This window comes from Sparus aurata, chromosome 13 (assembly GCF_900880675.1).
Source record: "Sparus aurata chromosome 13, fSpaAur1.1, whole genome shotgun sequence".
Lineage (NCBI taxonomy): Eukaryota > Metazoa > Chordata > Actinopteri > Spariformes > Sparidae > Sparus > Sparus aurata.
Window position 1 is genome coordinate 9,793,179 of NC_044199.1, and position 19,251 is coordinate 9,812,429.

General features: G+C 43.1%; 1 protein-coding gene across 1 annotated transcript in view; it reads left to right on the forward strand.

Annotated features, from left to right (window-relative positions):
* Positions 1-15,325, forward strand: part of LOC115594127 (neuronal migration protein doublecortin) — a 29,778-nt gene extending 14,453 nt beyond the window's left edge. The window contains exons 4-7 of the mRNA XM_030437946.1: positions 5,020-5,122; positions 8,727-8,813; positions 12,126-12,223; positions 12,336-15,325. Coding sequence (XP_030293806.1) covers positions 5,020-5,122; positions 8,727-8,813; positions 12,126-12,223; positions 12,336-12,392 — 345 coding nt within the window. The 3' untranslated portion in view covers positions 12,393-15,325. The remainder of the gene's footprint in view (positions 1-5,019; positions 5,123-8,726; positions 8,814-12,125; positions 12,224-12,335) is intronic.
* The last annotated feature ends 3,926 nt before the right edge of the window (positions 15,326-19,251 follow it).

The window sequence follows — 19,251 nt, forward strand, 5'->3', positions numbered from 1 at the left end:
GTAAGGGAACCATTAAGTAAAATAAATGTTAGAGAGCTGTGTTCGATTTAAAGTTACACATTGGCAATTTAAAGTACACAAGCAGGAGATGTGGAGAAACATCAGTCTATATGAAATCGTCATTCTGAATGCTGTGCGTCACTCATGGCTTCCGCTTGACTTGGAACGGTCCGGATCATTTATATTTAATAGAGGTTTTACTTTTGAACATTTTTCAAATGACAATGTACTGTTCTGGGCCCTTATCATTTACTAATGTATTAGTTATATGTATGTATTCTTTATTTATTATCATCTTTATTCTACTTTAATCCAGATTATATCACATAGATTTCTCTTTCCCTGCATGGAAGTTCTGAATGTTAAACATGGGCGGGAGGGACATCTGTCAAAATTAATTATTGAAGTTGTATTAATAAATTCAGACATAAACTAAAATGAGTTTCTTCCCTCTACCCCTGGAGCGATTCGTTTTTATAACGGCAGAACGCTCATAAACTGATCAGCGATCAGTCCTCTGTGGTATCTCTCCGAGCACAGCAGATTACTGTTATCAGTTATATTGGATTTTACTGACTGGCCATTTGCTGACTCATTATCGCCCGGTAAGCCTCCACTGTGTCAGACAAGTACTGATTAGATGAGCCACCCAGGTCACGACAGCAAGTCAGAATGTTATAATGCCACATTGAACAGCTTTACTTCCGCACGGAGATCAATTAACACGGCTGCGCGCAGAGATGAGACAGATAGTGGGACCGGGAAAGAATCATCAGTCGCTCGAACTGTGCTGCTGAAAGGATGAGCTGAAGTCAAGACAAGCAGCTGCCTGTAGAAGACAAAGGCTGTGTGGGCTTTGTTTGGAGATGTTTCCTGCTGATTCACACAAAAGCTGAGGCAAGGAACCATTGACCTGAGATGCTGAATGTTGTTTTGCAGGCCAGATTGTGTAATAGGTGGGCACTGGTTGGTTTAAAAAAAAGAATTGCCTTCAGATCATAGACAAAAAACTTTGAGGCACTGCTCGGCCCAGATTATAATCACTCTCATCGATTCGGGAACTTCAGCATCTATATTTACCACTCAGCTACCATGACCTACCTACCGTTGGCCGGAGTCGGGCTTAGGAAACTCTGAATAATTCAGTTGTTGTAGTTGGTGGATCCCTGCGTAGCTGCTGGTGGTGTTGGTGGTTTTTTGGGGGGTCATGTGGTCCTGACAGCTGGTGAGGCAGAGATTAGGGATGGGCTTGGTGGGACAGAGGGTGGTGGGCACCTGGAGTCTGGAAGGAGCCAGTTCTTTAGAAAACCCCGCCTGCCTGCCTCCAGTAAACACTCAATTATATATAGATATATACTCTAATGTGTGCATCGCCTTCTGAAATATGTAAATATGCAACAAGACAGAGCATTGGTTCATCTTTAAGTTGAATGTCATGCTGTTCCTTCTCCTGGATTCTGCTGCCAGGTGGAGCTGGTCGACGTAGGCAACTGACCTTTTCAGACTGAGGGAGGAAGGATGCTTCTTAACCCACATCCAAATGTTCCCAAGCCGGCCTGCCCTTTCCTCACGGCAGCCGCGTTTCAAAGGGACTCTGACATTTCACAATTGATCTGATCGCGTGTGAAGCAGAGCGGGCTTTCTATCAACTGTCAACAGATGTCAGATCAGAATAAACGGGAGAGAAACGGAAACTTTTAATTGACTTGCCCAGAGAGTTGCGTGCATGTGGGCCGGCTTTTTGGGTGATCGTCGAAGTGTCTGCGGGACATTTGACTCAAAGTGGGCATGAATTATTTGCGCGCTTAATGATGGGCGGAGGACCGGTCAAGGAAGCTGCACTGTAACCGGACAGATAATGTGGATCTTAAGTGATCCCTGTGGAGACTAGGATTAGTGGGACTGCTTAAAAGGATTCAGTGTTTTTTGAGAAGGGTGGCTGTTTTCTGATACATGGGGTTAAGCCCAGGTTATCTCACAGCGTGCTGTTTTGTCAGGTAAAAAACATTTATATATGTGTGGCTTTTGGTCTTATCTAGGGAATTGAAGTAGCAAGGAGCAAAAGGCTTCTGCAAGTGTCTGGCAAAGCTCTCGGGTAAATGGGAATACCTTGTGGCGGTGAAAGCTGTGGCGACGGGCATGTAGCCTGCAGTGTCATTCAGTGTTTTGGCTCTTGTGCCTCTGTTTCAGTCCCAGTTCTGAGGAGAACGACTTTGAAAACCAATAATGAACAAGTTTCCAGTGCAAAAAAAAAATAAAAATCCAGATTTCCAATCATGCTTTGTTTTCCTGATTAGACAAAAGAATTATGCTTGCGTTGCACCTCCTCTCAGGTCTGTGGGTGGACTGATAAAGTAGTGCCGCGTGTCAAAGGCGTGCAGTCGGAGACATGCAGGGAGACTGAATCTTCATTTCAAGTGGAGATTCTGCTAAAAGAGATTAAGGTAGCAGTCTGCTGGATAAACGCTTTATCCCTTTAATCAGCTCTGTTTTTAAAGCTATTAAAACGTGGGCTAGCCTCTTCCCTTCCGCCCCATTCCAGCCCATTTCCATCTCCTCCCCTCCGCCGTAGGCCGTAGGGGGGAAAAAAGAGTGCTCTTAATGCCTTCCATCTTATGATTAACTGTCAGGTGCCCTCGTTGCCACACAACAGTTTAACCTAATGAAAGTAACATGTATCTAATCTCTTGATAATGGACACAGAAGGAAGCCCAAATTTGCTGCCTGTGAATTAGCCCTGGCTGGAAAACCAATTAGATTTTGATCCCCGGGGTCAAAGCGCCATCTCCGTGCCCCGGCTGGGATCTGCCAGGCCTGTATCCAGGGAATCTTGTGGGACACAGAGAAGGGTACAGCTGTTGGATGCCTCGCCAGCGAGTCACCACCGCACGCTTTTAGCTTGTCGAGCAGGACACAGAATCAAGATGGCAGCTGCTGGGGTGGGGTGCTCCCAAATTTATCTGCAGCTCATAGTTTGGATGTGTATCACAAAGGAAGCCATGATACATCTTGGCCCTCCTGGCGTCATCCCAACACGTGGTAATCTTTCAAACCGTGGGCCTCTCCGAGTGATCGGCAGAGAGTCGTGAGTCAGTGATTGTCTTGTGTGTTTTTTTTTTTGTTTTTTTTTATAAAATTAGCCCTAAAAGTAGGCTGGTAAATAAAGACAGTGAATGAATCTTCCTCAGCATCATTTGATGTGTTGTGAGCCAGTAATTCAAGTGGTGTTGAAAGGCAAAGTGGAAATGAGGCTGGGATGCTTTGTCGAAAATCTCATCTGCACCAAGAAAAGAAAACAACAACAAGGGGAAGCACAGCTTTTGGCTTGAATGGCTTTAATAGGCGTGCCTGAGCTGGTTACAGGGCCTGTATAATGGAGAGCAGAGGAGAAGGTGTGGCCCAAAGACATCTGTCCACTCAGGACATATTGTGTCAACAGCTGCTATAGAGTGAAAAGTCCCTGGGGAAGGAAGTTGAATCACTTAAACATTACAGCAAAGGTGTAACGTTATACTCTCTGATTGGGCTTTTTTGTGCCTTTTGTCGGTGTGTGTGTTTTGTTACATGCGCCTACTGTAGCTAAAGGCATGTTAACATGACAAGTAAAGCACAAAGGCGGCCTACTGCTATCTGAGGCTGACTAAATCCTCTGGCTGGCAGACAAGTAAGACCTTCCTTTTACTCCGAATTCTTCCACATAAGGCTGTGTGTTTACACAGTTCACCCTTTTTTTACAGTGTTATCAAAATGTAACCTTTTACATTCTGTCGTCAAATCTGTCAGCACATCATCCACGGTGCTCCTTCCGCGCGGTTATTGGCAACGCTTCATCATACTGGAAATGCCTGTATGCACGTTATTAAATTAGGAATAATAACATGGAAATAATCAGATGAATCTGAGCAGATAATCCTCTTTGCAGTTGTGTAGTCTTGGGTTCTGTAGCTCTCACATGAGGAGCAGCAAAAAAGGGCATTGATGAGCATTCGAAGCAAGACGTTTTTACCATGCTGGCAGCGTGTCTCCCTGGTGACAATGTGGATCTGTCAGTCAGTCCAAGTCTGACTCAGCGGATGTAGACTGTCGGTGCAAGCCAGCCATAGGGTGCCTGTTTCAGGCCGTGTTCTCCTCCCTTCCACCATCTCTGTGTTACCGTTTTTCAAAATTCCCATCGCTACAGGTAACGGCAAGAACCCTGCAGGCTAGCAACATACACACTGAAGATGACACGTTGGTAACCTTAGCTCTTACCTTTTTATTTTGCAGGAAGGTAGCCATTTTTACGCCAAGGCACGCCTCCCCACATGCTAAACAAGTTCACCTAAAGAATTACAAACAAGACAAGTGTTTTTTTTCCCCCTATACCAAAGTGATAATTTGTAAATAGAATTACTTACAATAGAATTACTTTATTGATCCCAGACTGGGAAATTATTTAAAAGCCAGGCTTTTCTCCAGCACTGACAGCATTAAGGACTTACATTCATGGTTCACAGAGGATGAATCCCAATGACTTTTCCTCCAGCACCACCAGCAGGTTCACATCTATGATTTCTTAGTGAAATATCGCAACAACTGTTGATTGGATTGCCATTAAATTTGGCACTTCCATTCATGTTCCCATCAGGATGAATTGCAATAACCTTGGTGCTCCCCTAACTTCTAGCAAAACTTGAGTCTGTCCAGCACTTGGTTCTTGACTAAATGCTTGCAAAGCTAATTACGTCAACACTGGCCTCTACTGTATTAATTGCCATTTAGCAAATGATAGCATGCTAAAAAACAAAGCTAAGATTATGAGTATGACAAACTTACTTGCCTAGCATCAACATGCTGCTATAGTCAATCTGAGCATGTTAGCGTGCTGATGTTAGCATTTAGCTCAAGGCACCTCTGCTAAGTACAGCCTCACAGAGCTGCTGCTATGTCTGCAGACTCTTGGTCTGGCTGTGATACCAGTGGATTCAATTATACCAGCTGTTTTTAGGGTCTCAAGTTTTCTGTCTTCTGGTTTTCCAGGTTACCTGCCTTCAGGATTTCTTTGGCGAAGACGACGTCTTCATTGCATGTGGACCTGAGAAATTCCGCTATGCCCAGGACGACTTCTCTCTGGATGATAACGGTGAGTGTGACAGTAGTAGCCTGTGTTCAACATCAAGTGTAGGCCACTAGCCATATATAGGCTACATAATATCATTTTGTCAGACGTGATGGTGAAACAGTTAAGCTTATGCAGTATTACTGCAAAACAATAGTACAATATAGGCTTTGTAATAATCATGTAGCAACATCGACCTTAATGCAACATAATAAGGATAGGTTAAAGGAGATATATTGTGCCCAATTTCAGGTTCAGGATTTTATTTTGGGTCACTACTAGAACAAATGTTAATGCTTTAATGTTGAATTACACATCAGTTTTCTCACACTGTCCAGTGTCTGTTCAGCTTTTTACTCCTGTCTCTTCAAGGCCCCTCCTCCTGAATACCCAGTCTTCTCTGATTGGTCAGCTCTCACACGTCTGAGCCAGCATCCCTAACAACTACAGATCAGCTGTGCTAAATCATTTTTTACACACCAAAGTAGCTGCTATGCATTAATTCTGCAAATGTGTGACATAGTGACAAAGTGTGATGTCACAAAGTCACTGAATAAAATGCAGGACTACTGACGAGGCGTTTCAGGAGCTTTGTATCTGTGGGAGAGAGGAGCTTCTGTTAGGCCCCGTCCAGACGACAACGTTTTTTTTTTTTCGAAGACGTACTTGTATTACATCGTTTTGGCCGACCGTCCATACGGATCCTGAAAACGCGGCACCTGAAAACGAACTTTTTTGAAAACGGGTCTCAGGGTGGAGAAATCCGAAAATGCAGCCCTCCCGTTTTCATGTGGACGGCGAATCTGCATACTTTCTAAAACGATGGCGCCATCGCGACGTCCCACAACAACAACAACAATGGCGTACTACATGCTCGTGTTCATGCCGCATTTTTTTGCTCAGAACTGGGCTCGTGCTTTTACGGAGTCACTAAAAAGTGTAAACTGCACAGTGCAGCAAGTGCAATTTATATTTTAATGTTATTGAAATAAACTGCGGAGGGTGAGTTTTGCTCCTGTTCTGAACTCTTCCTTGGTCTGAAATCCACTCCCTTTCATGTAGTAAACATAATTTGAATAAAATAATTGAAGAGGGAAACTTGAGCAATTTTGCAAGATCCTCAACATTTCAATTTAAGAAAACAAGTCCCTCTCACACTGCCCCTGCTCTCCAACATTGCATTTGAGCGGCTAAAATGAAAACGTCTGCATGCAGTGAGAGCCGGGTAATTCCTGTGGTGTCGGTTAATTTACTGGATATCTTCTGCAAAAGATGTTATTCTCACATGCGACGCTGTGAGCTTGTTTATAGTGTGAAGAGAAATTATGTGTGTGAAGACGGAGGCCTGGAAAGAAAGGGAGTCAAAGAGAGAAGTCTGTTATCTGCAGCCGGCAGCAGGGATAGAAAAAGGTAGAGAAGAAGAAGAGCCATTAATCTGTCCTGTGACAGGTTTAGGCCAGCTGATCTGCTGCCGCAGATACTGCTGGGAAGTGGAGGAGAGAAAATGTAAAAGACGATCCTCTAACACAGTCTCTCTGCTCCCCGCAGACCTGAAAACCCTATTTATAACAACCCACTTCCATCGGATGTCCCCTCCTCGAAACATTCAGTATCGTATAAATGTCTTTTAATCTGAACGCAGTGCTTCTACAGGGCTGATTTGTCATTACGTTCCCTTCGTCCCTTCTCTTTCCTCCCCCTCCAGATCCTTGTCGGATCTTGGTCGGATGGAGATTCAAGTTCATTTATAATGTTCTGGGTCCGTTCCTTTCAGCGTACTCTCCCCCCATGGAACCGAAACTAAATTGTTTCATTCAGTCCATAATAACCTTGGGGGCAATACTAAATAAAACGAGAGTCTCGAGCATCCAGACCATCCAGACATCACCGAGTCGGCCTCAGTGGAGCAAGGAAAAGGGGAGCTGTCTGTGATGCATCACATGGACATTACAGCAGCGCACAGATCACTCTGGCTGATTTATAATGAAATTCTGAGTTAATATTCTGTATCTGCACAAAACAGAGACAGACGCGCCATAAAATGATCCATCTATACCAGAAATGTACTTTTAAGCGTTGTTTGGCAGGATAAACTACAACAGATTTCAATCCCTTGTTGGTTACTTTTCGCGGTCCTTATGTCAAACGCAAGACGGAAGTGCGCACGTGTGTCACCTGCAGCTCTGCTTATGCAGCAACACCATCAGTCGAGGCTCGGAGGGAATCTGCCTTGGATACACTGGAGAGGGGCTATTTCTAGAGCCCTGAGTAGACTCGACAAGCTGCCAGTCTGAGGAATTGTCAAAGGCACGGTGGCACACCTAGCAAACAATAGCACGGGAGTGTATCCAGTAGTGTGTGAAGGTTAAGAGAGAGAAGACAGACATGGTGCGATCCCGGGAGACGGAGGGAGGACAGATAGTATAATTAGCATCAAAAGTGGAAGAGGGGAGAGGGAGGGAGGAGGAAAGAGAGAGCCTGACAGTACAAACAGAGGGGACGATGCAGAGGGAGGGGTAGCGATGTCTGGAGTCTGTCTACACCGATTAATGCAGTGACCCAGAATGTACTACTTGCTTATCTATACGATTTCCATAAGCGCTCACTGCTACGCATCTACATGAACTAACAAACTGCAGATATCACTCTTGAATAATGGCCAGTAAAACCCAGCAGTCTTAAAGATCAAGCTGTTACGGTCGGGGACGAGTGCTGGTCAATGTTGTGGAGGTAATAAGGCCCTTTTATAAATAAGTATAAGATGCTTAAAGCTGCTGCGAGCCTTGTTGTTGTATTGCTGTCAATCCCCGCCCTCGTGCCTGCGTCACCACACAAACACAACGCGGTAACTGTACTCTGAGTATACACCTCTTTCTGGAGTACTTTTACCTGATTGGATAAAAAGGGCCGGGATACCAGGAAATGTCTTTTCTCTTTTGGTGCGGGAGGGGGGAGTGGGGGGGGGGGGGGGGAATCGGTTACTAAAATTCTTAAATATTGAACCTTTTTAAAGTTCTTATGACATGTTTTTGATTCTGTAATTATCGCTTGTAATTGAGCCTAAAAAACGGAAATGTAAAGTGTTGACAAATGACACAATTTAGAAAACTGAGGCAGGTAAAAAAAAAAGGGAATAAATGGCGTTCAACGGTTTCCAATCAAAGACATTTAATAGAAGAACTTCAAATGAACATCCTGTCAGTTCAGGGTCACAGCGGCTGCCACTCTGTTTTTTCTAAAATCCCACATGTTCTTGGGCAATCGAGGCTGTGATAAGGACCCAGAGCGTATGTCTGCTTGCATTGCATTTAATTTCGATCAGTCAGTGTGTCAAGTCAACATGCAGTCATCCAAGACGGTGTACACGATCAGGATAGCACCAGAGTCAGAATTGCTATTTGAAAAATGCATTATTTCTTATTTACATAAAATAAACCTACATATTTTATCTATAACCCTCAGTGTTACCCAAACGTGCTTCATCCAGGGTAGAGCATTGCCTACTACTTTTACATTGATTCTCGACATTCTGATGGATGAACTCATATGTTGGACCGAGTGTGAACACGTGCGGGCTGACTCATTACGTTCGGAAAAAGTGATGTTGTCTTTGTGCTTCTTTCCACAGAGTGCAGGGTGATGAAGGGAGCCAAAGCTCAGCGTGGAGCAAAGAGTCCCGGCCCGATCAAGCGCAGCAAGTCTCCTGCTGAGTCGAGTGAGCCCATTACTATTATTATTATCTCATCATCTCCACTGTAAAGCTTCCTGTTTAACGAAGAGCAGATACTGACCTCACCTTTTTCTGTAAATCAAAACAGAGAGAGAGCTGGTGGAAAATATAGCAGCAGACATGAGCTCGAATACGTGAGATATGACAGTAGAATGATGTGTAGTTATCGGCTCCTGTTGTTGTGTTGCTGGTCGGTATCTGACCGTGACCTCTGACCTTACTCTGAGGGGAATGGTGGGCATAAATATGGATTTCCCGGCGTCCAATGAGCAGATTTCAGATACGCTTTTATGTTGGACTATGGTATGACAAAAGGGAGAGATGAGTTAAAATCCCAGTTCTCTCTCTGTGTCGTTTTGAGAGCTGCACCCAAGTACTTTTCTATCCGGGGGGTCCAATTGACGTCGGCCCATTAATCTCACTGCAGCGCCTCGTGAAAACACCCCGAATGCCGACAATAGGGACAGTAAATATCCAGACTTTGTTTCATTGTGCTAAATCCTTGTTTATTATCATAAACCTGCCTTTGTTTTTAGACCAAATCTGATGAGATTATTAGTATAATGAAGCTGATGCAGATTCCTTTTTTTTTTTTTTTTTAAGTCATGAATAAAACATTAAAAGCAAACAAAGAGGGTGCAAACAGCTTTTAGCTGTTTGTTTGACAATCAGGCATTTTAACATTTAATAATATCCAGGAGGCAATAGGACATAATAGAGACATGAGGGGGGGGCCTGCTCATGTTTGAATCTTTAATGTTAACAGCACTGGAACACGGTGCCGCAGCTCTTTGCTACAGAGCTATCTGAGTTTATGTAGCTTCGCTGTTAGTTGGCTGAACAGTTGGTGCAATGAAATCTGATCTGGTGCAGGCATGACAAAGGAAAAGCTGCTTTTCTTTGACAGCTTTCGCATAAAATCTGGTCTCTAGTAAACAAAAACAAAGGATGCACGTGTTGGATTGTATATTTTGTAAAAGTGTATTTAGTCTCCCACCATTTAAGCCTGATTGAGGTATGAGTAAGGGACTGTGCCTCTGCTCTAGACAGAAGACAGATCAGGTGAGTCGTTAAACCCCCTGTCGGACATAAACAGATAGGTGATGCTCAGGGTCGATGTGGTGTGATAGCAGCAGGTAGTCCACAGTTCATGTTTCACGCCGTAGGTGGGGGGAGAGCGTCGGGGTCTGCAGCCCTGCGGGGTTCCCTCGGTCCTTCAGCGCTCTTGAATATTTTATTGATCACTAATGGGGGATGCCTGCCTTTAAGGCGGCAGATGGTTGGCCAACATGCTGGGGAGGCAGTAAACTGTTGAGCATTAACCACCTCTATAATACCTGAGAGGTCAGCTGGCTGATAATGGGGTTGTGACTGGACTGCGTTAACTGGGATTAGCACATGTAAATGATGCTGATGGGTTTTTCGGTCGTTTCAGAGATATTTACCAGAAACTTTACAACCAAACGAAGAGGGTCGTCATGGCTCAGGGTCACCGGGGAAAAGGATGGTTAACTGGCGATCCATCTGTATTATTGACACAATGGTTGAAATAACTGATGTTTTGTCCTGTGTTGTTGTTGTTGTTGTTGTTGTTGTTGTTGTTGTTATCTACGTCTCTGAGGATAAAACGTCTTCCCAACAGCAGCATCAATAATAATACCAGCTGGAAATGCTCGAGAGAACAAAGTGGTCTGTTGCCACTTTAACATTTCACTTAAATAAGAAAAAATATATAACAGCCATATAAAGCTAGCTCCATTCAGCCATTTAGTGCATGAAGTTGAAGGATTACGTACACAAAACCTGCAAAATATGACCAAAAAGTGTCATTAATTTAGTTAAACCCATGAATGTGCACGCTGGAATGTAATAATTGGTCTCACAGCGCTGAAAGTACAAACTGAGCTCAGCATAAATCCATTGACATTTTTTCAAATCGGGGGAAAAAAAAAAGCGAGATTACAATGCAAGTCGATATTTTTCCTGTTTTTATGTTTATGCATTTTAAAGTCTACCTGTTAAGACATGATGATTATGTAAAGTAAAAACAGACATTCAGTTTTGTCTCGTGCAGCCACTTCTTGACAGTTTCTATGGCAAATTTCCACCTCTGACAGAAAAAACTTGTGTGTGGCTCTCCCTTAACATACTGGATATAGTTGTTAACCATTAACCGGCTAATAATGTATCAAAGATTCAGGGAGCAGCCAGAAAATCTATGCACTTGTCCATTATTTAATCTGGACCCAGCTTCAGCTCTCTGAAAACTATAAGGTACAATTAAGTCTCTCTGACGATTCTCCTGCCTCTGATTGGTTAGCAGCTAATTGGGTGGCTTCTTGGAGAGGTGCATGTGCCTTGACTTGCAGACTCATGTTCTCCAACATGTTAAGTCAGTCCAGTCTGATTTTAAAGAGCTGCTACCAGCACTTTCCTGAGCCTCTGGCATCTAAAACAACAACTTGTACCAGGGTGCACTGGGTTCAATGAGTCGAATGCACTCAAAGTGTGTTTGGCGCTGTCCGGGCCGAAATGAAACACAGTGATTTTCAATTACACATTGCCACACTGGAATGACTTTTTTTTTTTTCCCCACAAAAGGATTGATAAATGTCTCAAATGTAAAAACTTCACTTTACAAAAAAAGCACCCCCCCCCTCTGCTCCAGCTGAACTCTGCACAGCATGTGTGGCAGAGCAGCTCATGTTTAGATGTTCTGATTTTAAGATTCCAAGATACTAAGACTTGTGATTTAAGTGTTCAAACAGCTTGTTTAAGTCCACATTTGTAAGTCTTGTTTATGTGCCTGAGTGGTTAAATGAAGCCAGTGGCATTAAGTCGGTCGACAATGGAGCTTTATCCGCGTTGTGTTTTTCAACACTCGCTGGCTCAAATGTACACCGGCCATCTGGCTCATAGTCCTCAGAATCCTTTTCATCTCTTATAGACAAAAAACTCTTTTAGAGCACTTAACACACACGGCTACATCACATCACACCGCTCTTAGATATAAACACAATGTTCCACACAGAGGAGAGTCCTAGCAACGAGGCACGACGCAGAGACGGTGAATAAAATGTCATCTAACAAACGCGGAGGGCTTGTCAGCCACCTAAACCTGGACCAACAGCGTCCCTCGGGCGCTGGAGCCAAATGAGGCCACGGTTCAGGAATGACTTTTCTCCAGAGCCAAGAAAAGGGGTTGCACACTCTCTAATCCACACTACTGTTTACCTCTTTTTCTCCTCTTTCACTCCTCCTCCCCTCCCCTCTCCTCTCCTCTGCGGCCTCCCTCAGCCAACGGGACGGGCTCCAGCAGCCAGCTCTCCACCCCGATTTCCAAGCATTCCCCCACCTCCACCCCAAACAGTCCAGGCCTCAACAACAAGCAGAAGGTACCTTGACCTCTGTTCCCTCTCATCACCTAGTATCTCTTTTCCCTTCTTCTTTTTTTTTTTTTGTTTCCAGATGAATCATGATGTGATTTTTGCTCCTCTGTGTCTGCAGGATCTCTACTTGCCCTTATCTCTGGATGACGACGATTCTCTGGGCGAATCGATGTAGACTCTCCTCCTGCAGCCTGCCTCCTTTTATGGCCTGAAACACAGAAGTTTTTATACCTCTGCTGCTTTCCACCTTCACTCACAGTGCCACCTGTTGTTTAGGAGAAACCACTCTTTGTCTCTCTTTCTTTTTTTTTTTTTTTTTTTTTTTGAAGGCCTTAGCCACCAGGGCTATGACACCATTTGCTGCTTGAGAATAACACAAACCTTTTTTTGTAAAAGAATGAAATAATCAGTTTCGACTACGTTGTAACGATCAGCGCACATGAGTTTCTATGTATTTCTCAAAAAGGGCACACGCAGTTCATTGACCAGCAGGTTTCACGGTGTACAAATCTCACTTTGGTCTCAAACATTTTGTTCAAGGTTGCACTTAATATTCCAGCCACAGAATTCCAAGCAGCAAATGGGATCTTTTTTTAGGGGTGTTTAGTCGAAGCTGACTCAACTTTTGTATCACTTGTATTCGTGATGTTCCTCTTCTGTCCTCCTATCCTTCTGCCCTCTACGGTTAAAGGTGTGAAAGGTAATGGGTCCTTGTCAGAGGAAGTCTGTTAAGCCAGATAAAGTCCTTCTAACCCGCTGTAAATACTGTGTATAGCTATCCATCCTGACATCTCTGCCCAACGTCCATTGCTGTGCTTCCATAACGTCACTACAACGTCCGTCTAACATTCGCTCAACATGATACAGGGTATGGTCAAAGTAGAGGAAGAACCAAAAGTACGAAGTCCCACCACAGAGGGTGAGGATCGTGTGGGATGCAGCTCCTGACTGAAGAGGATAATTGGTCAGAAGCGAACGCCTCCTCAATGAGAATTCGTGTTCCCACGTGAACACGTATATGAAAGATTATAAAACCACCACGGAGGCCTCGAAATCCTTCCGCTGGCAATAATTAGCATTCATATTGTCTAATTAGGGACATGAAAAATGTAAGAAAAAGCATCCCACAGAGCCCTCAGTGAAGTCTTCACGTTGGTGTTTCCTCTTTTCTGACCCTCTACATAGACAGTAGGCCATACATGCTGTATACCCTCTGTGTTTTTAGATTTTCACAAACTGCAGTGCATGATACTGATGAATGATGATGAAACTTTTGGGCATGTAAAAAGCTGAAGGACCTAATGTTGCTTAAAAAAAAAACAACCAAAGGAACAAATATTAGGCCATTTAAAAAAAAAAAAAAAAAAAAAAAAAAGAGAAAACCCAACCCACATTCAGTTTTCAGTTTTTTTATCGACCAAGTCTGAATAATTCGGCCACGACTAGTGGTGACGTTTTGTCGTAGAAGGTGTGAAATTCAAAGATGAGTGAATAAAGGGTCTGAAAGCCAAAGTATGATTTTTAGAAAAGCGGGAAAAGATGTAACTATATCAGCTGTAAAATTCTTTTTAAAAAGAAAAATCCGGAGGAAGCACATCTGGAGAGTTCTGCATGTTACTTCAAACACGAAATAAGGTTCAATCATGCTCATCCGAGGCGATTAGAGTTTTTATCAGGGGGCTAAACGGTAGTAGGGTTTCTCCTATTTTGCATGGCTCAGCATAGTTCTCAGATACAGGGGAGATGAAAAGCGTAACGTTGTCTAAAATCTATGTGTGGGTTTTAAAATTTTTATAAAGTCTATTAATTTATATCAAGGGTACTCATCTAGGACATTTATTTATAGTTTTAACTCGCTCGCGTGAGCTCTTAACACTAGTACTTTTTTCAAGCCTCTGTGTGCAACTTTCTACGGCCATACACTTCTTGTTTCTACTGTCACGACTCGCAGCGTGAGGGGAGTTTTTTTATCCGATTTCTGCAGGGAATCGAGCCTGAGAATCGCTTAAAATTGGAAACGACACTTAAGCACAAAGCAGGGAGCTACTTTATTCATGATGGTAACGGTGTCTACTCGCCAGCATTACAATGCGTGACCACAATTAGATTTTTTGCTCAGTATATTTAAAAAAGAAAGTGTTGCACATGTAGCTTCCTTTTTAAATTAACATCTATGCATTCGGATTCAAGAATAGTTCAATCTTATTTTCGGTAGGAATGGCCTTTTTATACCTGATGATGATGATGATGATGATGATGATGATAGCGTGATAAGAAATGAACTAAAACTGATCATTTCCAAGCAGTTATTCCATTGTGATAATGTGACCGTCTGAAAGTTTTTATGTCTCATGAGTGACGCGGTGCCCGCCCTGTAGGGATTTGCTTTGATTAGCTGTTATCATTACAAGACAAACCATCACCAAAACCTATCCGGTGCTGTGATTTACACCTTTCTCCTGCAGGGAGCGCTGTCACACCAGCACAACAATAGCCAATAATATCAACTAATCCAACAAGCAGGGACGCCTCACTGTACCCACCATTTTGTACAAAATACTCCCATTTGTTGTCGTTTCCCCCCCCCTTCATCGGTCCTGTATGACCGCACATGCTAATAATGTTCTCGTTTGGTTTTTCTACAGCTTATTACAGCATATAACACATTAACAGGAACTGTTGGTTGTCTTGTGTTAACCCGGCCCGCCACCATGTAAGATGGATGGTGTGAATTCATCACCTACAGTGGTGCCTTTTTTTTTAAGATTACCGTCTTTTTGATAAAGAAAAATGAAAAATGGGACGTCCACGGGTCGTACTTTGTTAACAGCTCGTTTGTAAAACATTTTTAAACATCCTGAATGAGGAGGCCGACACGCTTTTGTTTTGTGGAGTCACGGGACACTTGATCATGGTGTAAATACGCTCCCCCTCCTGTGCTCTTTCATATGTATGCCTTTTTCTGATTGAATGAATGACATTTTTTTCCTTGGGAACTTAACAATGTCCTTTTTAGTGGTATTTTGCAGTGTCACAGTGGCTTGTTTCAGTGCTTTCATTCAATGTATTAACCGGTATCCTTTTGCAATTAAAAACAGTCGTATTTCACCTCTCTGGACTTGAGTTTTTTTTTTCTTCAGTCTCATTGTTTGTCTCATCGTGGATCACCGCTACAATGCATTTCCCTTTTCACTGATGAGCGAATGGTACAGTCGTGTGTGAGTGTGCATATCGTATGTCTGCAACACGGCCGGCCATCACTCAATGTGTGCTGAAGACCTATCGAGAGACGCATAAATAGATGAAAGATTTCGCTTGTTTAAAAATAGTATTGTGCTCATGTTGAGATCACTACACTACACGGCCATCTCCATCACCATGGGAACAGCAAAGTCTGTCTCGCATATTCAGCAGTGGCCAAACATGTCAAACAACAGCCAGACTGTAAACATTCCCCTTCTGATTAATCGGAGCGTAATATTGATGATGTTGTTGATATACATGTCATGTTCTTGTCTTCGGTTATTTTTTTAAATCTTTATTTTTATGTTATATTTGATTTAATCCGGCGGTGTCTTTTGAGATCCAGCTCTCCTCTCTAGCTGACACCTGAGAACAAGAAAACAATCAGCAAATTAACACAAGTACGCAATAAACGAGGAACTATTCATAAAAAAAAAAAACAGTTGCAAGAATCATTAAGAAATATCTGCCAGTGAAGCTTCAAAGTCGTGAAGAAAGAATGCAAGACTCGAGTTTGAGAGCAGTTTGTGGTTTATGCAATTTAAAAGGCAGCATCTGAGGCCAGTAGTGAACAGAGGGGGGTGAGGAGGTGAAGTAATTACTGGATTTAAATAAGAGAAGGGCTGTGAGGCAGTTTGGAGGCTTCAGCACATTATCAACATTTCCTAAAAATGAGCTAATTCATATTGTAAGCAGCTTGTAGTACAACATATGTGTGAGGATGTGGGGATTGTTATGGTTTTTATTGATAAAATATGATATATGTATCGGTGGAACTGTCAGGGGCGTTGCCAGACACTCTTTACCGGGGCACATGCCCCGGTAAACATGCGCTGTGCCCCCCTGTAAAATTCCAGATGAAATTTCACATTGAGTCTATTTTTCATCACAGACAGTTTATGATCACAGAATGGAGTAGTTGACAGCTCCTGTGACAGGTGAAAGCAGGAGAAGATGCAGGTGGACAGTCAAGTCAAGTCAAGTCTGAGGAAGTGGAGGAGAGAGACAGACGAGAGAGAGGGAAAAGACATGAGGGACCATCACTTCATCACACTGAGGGAACAGATTCCATAGAAACAGATATATCTGTTGAGGAGGACACTGGTCAGACGCAAGACTATTCAGATTCATAGTGCATTTGTCTGTTTGGCACTAATATAATGAGGATGTGTTTGTTTGTGTGTGTGTGTGTGTGAGCGGATGGGGGGGGGGGGGGGGGTTATGGGGTGCTGTGCCCCTGTAAAACTGCAGGCCTATCAACGCCCTTGGGAACTGTCTATATATATTAACCACCGCTCCACAGAATACAACTACACTGCTTTAGATAATAATATAGGCAACTAGTTCCCCACTATAGTCCTGCAGTTACAGTCAACATCACAAATACAGAAGGAAGTTTGTATGCAGGGTTGGAAGGATAACTTAAAAAAACATATTCAGATTCAGCTGCAAAAAAATGTAGCCAGTAAGATAATCCAAGAATCAAGATGATAAACTAACGTAACTTCATGTAATTTTGGCAACGTTTCCCACTAAAGGCCTGAAATTATATTCAGCTTCACAAATGCTGAGGGCAGTGTGTACGTTCACTGCTCCTTAAGCCACCCAATAATCCCTACATGTGTGTAAGATGTGGAGTCATTTTCATCCGTAATGAACACGTGTCACGTACAAAACCATTTATCGGGTGATGTTTTATCTGTGCAGTACAGGCAGCGCATCCCTTCACACAGGATTCAAAGGCTTTGCTGTCATGTGGAGAAATAAGCGAGTTATTCATTCAGTGATATTCTTGGTCTCAACCTAATGTCATCGATTAACCTACTTACAATCTACTGGGGGGGGGGAACATAGAAGAAAAAGAAGGAGAAAAATAAATGCACGTTCACATGCACAACTCACACTGTACACTTTGACATACTGAGGCTGACAGCTGCAAAGAATGGTGTTAAGATACAAACGAGGTGTTGCGCAGACAGACATGCAACAGGCCCTTGACATTCACACCATCAAACAGATTAAACGTGCAAACGTTTTGATGTAGATTTATTACTGCACCTTCCAGAGCTGCACCTTTTTTTTTTTTTTTTCTTTTATGGCCGCCCCCTCACACTGCTCTAACACAACGCTGGATCTGTGTGTTGAAGTCCGATCTGGCGGCCTCTGCTGCAGGGCTTCGTGTATGGGCACACTTATCTCGCTGAGTGTCCTGCCATCTGCTGGCTGAGATGTACCGTAGCATACCGTAAAAATGGACAATTGGCCCTTACGGGAAAGGCCAACATTTAAATTCCGATGAAACCGACTTCATCTTTGGATCGGAATCCGGTCATAGAATAAAGAAACTGTTATCAGTCACTATCTTATTCTGTGAGGGTGCATTAAAAAAAAGAGTAAATGTATGACAGGGGCACCGAGAATTCAATGTCTGGCTTTGTTGCCAACCCTTAGAGGTCATGTGTGGTCGCATGCTTGTTATTGAGAACTTAAAATTGTAAAAAAAAAAAAAAAAAAAAAAGTGAGGCTGCATGATGTCTGACTGTTTCTGACTATTTTTGGGTTTTTGTTTGTTTAGTCTTTTACCGCAGATTAACCAAGAAAATCCACATTTCTAGCAGCTCATGTGGATCTTTCGTTCTCTGCTCGCTAACCCAGAAACAGATATTAATGTCCGGTTAAATGACACATTAAATATCACTCGACACAAGCAAGCATGCAGTTTACAACGCATTCTGCATTTGGTCTTTGAATGATAAATGTGACAGAAAAACGTGTTGAATTCAAGCTAAACGTAGAAGAAAAGCTTTAATAAACAGCTCCGTAAGAATGTAGGACTCCATATTTGTAATTCCTGAAGCCCAGAACTGTAAAATCCAATCCATTTTGCAAACAATATTATCAGATGACATTATGAATGTGGTCAGGTTAGTTGACATTGCAGGATTGTTTCCTGCTATTCACTTTGCTCCAGAGAATGTTCCCTTTATTCTGAATAACCGACGCACTCGTCATCCTCCCGTGAGGACACTGAGGGTCAAAGATCGACGCCGTCTGCCATTGAGAAAAATTGATTCATGTCCACAAATATTGGCTGGGCAAGATATTTCTCTTTGACCTGACCCGCTCTAATCAAATTTTAGACACAGTATCCGTTATAGTGTCACCAAAGGGTGTCTCTGGGGGTGATGGAGGGTGTTTAGAAAGATGAGAAGGGAGTAGGATGAGTTATGACGTCTATCAGCGTGGGACAGATCTCAGCTGTAGCACGAGCTGAAAAGCTACCAGCTGTTGCACAATAAAGGTCAAAATCTGTACTAATAGCCCCAAATGACTGTAATGTTCCTTACATCCCACACAATACTGAAGCACTGGACAGAGTGTACAGCACAGCAATACGGTAACTACCAGTGTGGAGCCTCAGCAGGCGGGGTGAAGATGTAAAGGCATTAGAGGATAAAAATTTAATTTAAGTTTATTTCTGTGTGCTTAACAGTTCGCAAACTATTTTGTGTATATGTTTTGGCCTGGAAGACAGCTTGTGGAGTGTCAAGGGAGCGTGGATGTGCTCAGCGGTGTCACGGAAATCTGTGTGTTACATTTTCAGGACAGCTCGGGAAGTCTCCGAGAGGGCTCGTGAGTATCCACGGTTAATTTTTCTAAAGGTTTGTTTGGCCTGTGTGTGATGAGATCTTTTTTCTCTGGAGCACATTGTTGGCAGGATCATCCTCAGAGCCCGCCGAGTGATCGGATGGACGAACGCACCCGTGGTTTCAGAGCGAGAGGATGTGAGC